This window comes from Zea mays, chromosome 7, assembly GCF_902167145.1.
Source record: "Zea mays cultivar B73 chromosome 7, Zm-B73-REFERENCE-NAM-5.0, whole genome shotgun sequence".
Taxonomy (NCBI): domain Eukaryota; kingdom Viridiplantae; phylum Streptophyta; class Magnoliopsida; order Poales; family Poaceae; genus Zea; species Zea mays.
This window is the reverse complement of record NC_050102.1, coordinates 156,015,508-156,019,551: the sequence shown is the minus strand read 5'-3', so window position 1 is coordinate 156,019,551 and position 4,044 is coordinate 156,015,508. Positions and strand designations below refer to the sequence as shown.

Below are 4,044 nucleotides of genomic sequence, written 5' to 3'. Positions count from 1 at the left end.
TAAACGCAGTGATTGGCGCCCGGATCGGCCCCAACATGTCTTACCCCTCACAGGAGTTTCCTTGGGGTTACCTCATGTCTACCTACATTTCTGTTTATTTTGTTTTCCCCAACTTGTACCGGTAATTCGATATAGATGCATGTTCCCGCTCCTACCCACAGGGGCGGATCTAGGGGGCTCCAGCCTCCTACGCTCATAAAACTCTATTGAGTATAGAGGCAGATTATAAATGAGAAAGAAGGAAGAAGAATAGAGAAAAATGAGCGCTCACTCTATTGGAGAAAGATGTGGAGATTAGAGGAGAAGGAAGGAAGAAGAGAGAGAAAATAAGCCCCCACTAACTTGTTTTTACCTTGACCACTTGGCTGAGGTCGATCGTCCATCTGGTGCAGTAATGCTTGAGTTTGACCTCGACAATATGGCCAATAGTCCAGCACCCTACACTTGATCCTCGATTTGAGATTCATCTCTACAATCTCCTTTCTCACCGAGACATCCATTTGCTCATTGTTGATCATCTTTGTGATTTAAGGAGGACTTGCATGAGAAATATTGATGTCTAGATGTTCATATGACTACTTAGACAATTACTTTAAAGCTTGAAAGGGATTACAGTTTAACACCAATAACATGTATGGAAATCATGTTTTTTATGGCACATAAAGGGATTTATGCTAATAGTATATAGACGTTTTTCTTTAGCAAAGTAGGTGGGGCCGGTTTTCGCTAGGTGCTGCCAAGAGCATATTTTGGAGCTGCATGTTGCTTGTTTACCGTATAGCGACGATTTCTCTTTAGGGCTGGTTCAGTGATTAGAGAATAGGAGATTCGAGATTCCTTCCCCATGATCCCCTTCAATTCACCGATCATTAAATTAGCTTTTATTGTCTATCTCTCTAACCTAGGCCTTATTCATCAAATTAATCCTTATTGTCTATCTCTCTAGCCTAGGCCTTGTTCGTTTAGCTAGGACAACAAACCACACCAATTCTAGGCCTGAGTAGTACCTGTTGGGCTGAGCCCAGAAAGGCCTATCGGAAGCTGCAACATCATCTTCCCGCGCCAATAGCCACACATAGGCCATAGCAACGCTAACAGTCTTGTTTTTTCGAACAAAAAAAAAATCACGTCTTTCGATGATCATGAACAAGTCGCCTTTGTTTTTTTTTGTGTATAAGGGAACGGTTTACAGAACGGGGCTAATTGATCCATGCTCCTTTCGGTTGCTACAAATGGTGAAAAAACATGCCCAGGTTTTTGTTTGTTTGTTTGGAGTATGAAAAGCTTCATCAATCAATCTGCACCAGCTCTTCCACTGATCAGCTGCTTCTTATTCCTTTTTTTCCCATTTCCACTGCATGTAATCTATAGTATGGCCACGAGAGCACTCTTCAAGACCAGTAAAGCAGTAACCCCTACTTGTCCCACTCGTGTATCTTCCACTCCGGCAACTGTTGAATGATCATCTGCGCAGATACCAAATCTCAGAGTGTTTTTTCAGAGCAACTTTCAGGACGTACGGACAGTTTGATTTTCTACCACGCCTGGGGAATACGCTACGTGAAAGACGATTGTGCATACCTGTCCAGTCGAATCTGCGTTGCCCACCGTTGCCTGGCACGCCAATCTCCACGTTTTGGGTTTCTGAAAAATTGGCGCGAAAAGGTCAGCGCATCAATCCAAGAGCATGCTCCGGTGACAACATCTTCTTTCACTTAGAAAAAGATACTGGCATTTTTGCAAGTTTATTCTTTTTTTTGACGAAAAAATGGCAGCTTCTGACGAACAGTTCAGAGGGACTACATACCCTTTTGAGCAACTCCTTTTCCACATCAGTTTTCGGGGACAGCATTTCCTTGCCTTCAACCACCTGCAGTAGAATTAGCGAAGCGGCAAAGTGTCAAGCGCGGCTGGATCATTTATTAATGTCCCTAGCTGCATTGCATTGGATTTACCTCGACGATGCAGGTCCCGCACACGCCGCCCCCTGAGCAGTTGAGAAGAACCTTATCCTGCGGCAGCAGTGAACACGATTCAATTCCAGAACCCGCAGCTCAGCTGATGCAAGAAAAGAAAGACAGGTGGCCATAGCGCCGCGCGCGTGCAGTGACTCACGTAGGGCCCGTAGAGGTCGATGTAGCCGTCGAGCATGATGTCCCTGAGCTTCTGCCCGCCGCGCGCCGTCCGGTAGTGCACGTCCGGCGTCCCGTCCGGCAGCAGCCGCGGCTGCAACATCACAAGCGCGCGCGCGCACCAGTTCAAGCGGCGGCCTCCAAGCTCCAAGTCGACCGCCGGTCACGACGTGCGCGCGCAATGCCCGCTCTATCTCGGCGATTCCAAAAGAAAAAAAAAGAGGAGTCGCGACAGGAACTCACGCTGACGAACGCGAAGTCGACGGACGGCTCCTCCGCCTCCTCCGGCTCCGGCGCGCCGGCGGAAGGCGCGTCCACCTCGACGGCGCGGGCGACGCGGAGGCGCCTCCTCTGCTGCCGCCCCTGACGCAGCGAGCAGCTCTGCTTCTTGGCGCCGCTGCAGCTGCAGTGGGACGGAGCGAGAGGCGGCGACGACACGCCGAGGACACCGGTGAGGTGCGCGGTTGCCGCCATCCCTGGCGGTGTGCAGGTGCGGTGCGGTGGTCTTGGGCTGTGCCTTGCGTACCTGTGTGTCTGTGTGGTGATATTTTTCGGCTCGAATTATCGTCTTATCCGGGAGACGAACTGGCGCCTGTGGACGGCGAGGACCTGCTCCAGTGCTAGTGCGGTAGTGGTGCCTCCGCTCGAGGCTCGAGCAGACGCAGCAGCCTGACAGCCATCACGCCAACTGCACCTTTTTTCCCCCTGCCAGATAGGATACTGGATACTGGTCTTTGTATTGAGTGGATGAGCTGGATTTATCTTTTTTGGGGTCCATTGAGCCTGGCGAAACCAAAACGTTTTCAGCTATATTTGTTTCCCAGGAAACAGTTTGTAATGTACCAAAATAGTTTAGATACATCTTATTTCCTCACATTATTTTTTGGTACAAAGTTCTAGACTCGTTTCATCCAAAGATACCACTAAAAAAACACTTCTCTTTTTAAAATTCATTTCACGGCCATAGGCATCTTTTTATTGTTTTGATAGCTCTTTTCAAAATTGCATGCATCGAAAACATAGACACTCACACATACTCCCTTGATCCTATAATATTCTAGCATTCAACAATTGCACCCAAATACAAGAGATTACAGAGGTCAAAACTGGTTTTGTATTAAATAGCCACACAACTTTAGATGTATTGAATTGGTACTTCTCATTTGTCAACCAATATTTAATTAGAAAATGAAGTAAGGGGCACATATATCTTTTTTATCCTAAAGTCTTTATTTATTTTGATCTTACCAGAATTGTTCGTTGAGACATAGGGCATCTACTACTTTTATTCTGATTCATTAAGCTCTCTAGCTAGTTATGTGCCCCCTCTGTAACGGGCACATACATCTTTATTAAATGTATTCACTCAAAGCAAAGACGAAGATATGTACAAAACCATCTTATAGACAATACAACTAACTTCTCTAAGGAGTAGGGGTGGTAATGGATCACGATCCAAATGTTTTCTTCATAATTTCTTAGGGTCCTAAATAAAATCTAGTTCAAAAAATGAATAGAAATACGACTCGATCCTAATCCGATTCGATCCTTAAATATTATAGTATAAAATTTAGAGCTTATTGTCACCCCTAGTAAGAGGCTTGCCAACTTTAATACGAAGTATCTGCACTTGTGCCCCTTAGGCCATTCTCATTGGCAGTTATATAAGGGTTTCATTCTCATCAAATGGTGTGCCATGTTAGCAACTTAGGTGATGTGGCAAGCAATGAACGAAGAAAGAGATGGAATGGGTTTCATGGGGAATAAAACCATGTCTACACTATTACCTATACATATTGTCTTTTGCATGTTATACCTATGATATATGATACCGTGCTGAATGAAACTCTTCACCGTGAGAGACTGTTTCAACCAAAATTGTATTACTTTCTTGATTATGTGGAATCTTGGA

The 4,044-nt window shown here is 45.5% G+C and overlaps 1 protein-coding gene across 1 annotated transcript; it reads right to left on the bottom strand.

Moving 5' to 3' along the window:
• Window positions 1–1,188: 1,188 nt before the first annotated feature.
• On the bottom strand, window positions 1,189–2,766 carry LOC100273459 (electron carrier/ electron transporter/ iron ion binding protein). Its single transcript, NM_001147896.1, has 6 exons — window positions 2,376–2,766; window positions 2,116–2,226; window positions 1,956–2,012; window positions 1,808–1,870; window positions 1,582–1,644; window positions 1,189–1,466 (listed from the first exon to the last, which is right to left on the bottom strand). The coding sequence occupies exons 1-6, from the start codon at window positions 2,604–2,606 to the stop codon at window positions 1,416–1,418; spliced, it is 576 nt and encodes a 191-aa protein (NP_001141368.1). The 5' UTR covers window positions 2,607–2,766; the 3' UTR covers window positions 1,189–1,415.
• Between the last annotated feature and the right edge of the window lie 1,278 nt (window positions 2,767–4,044).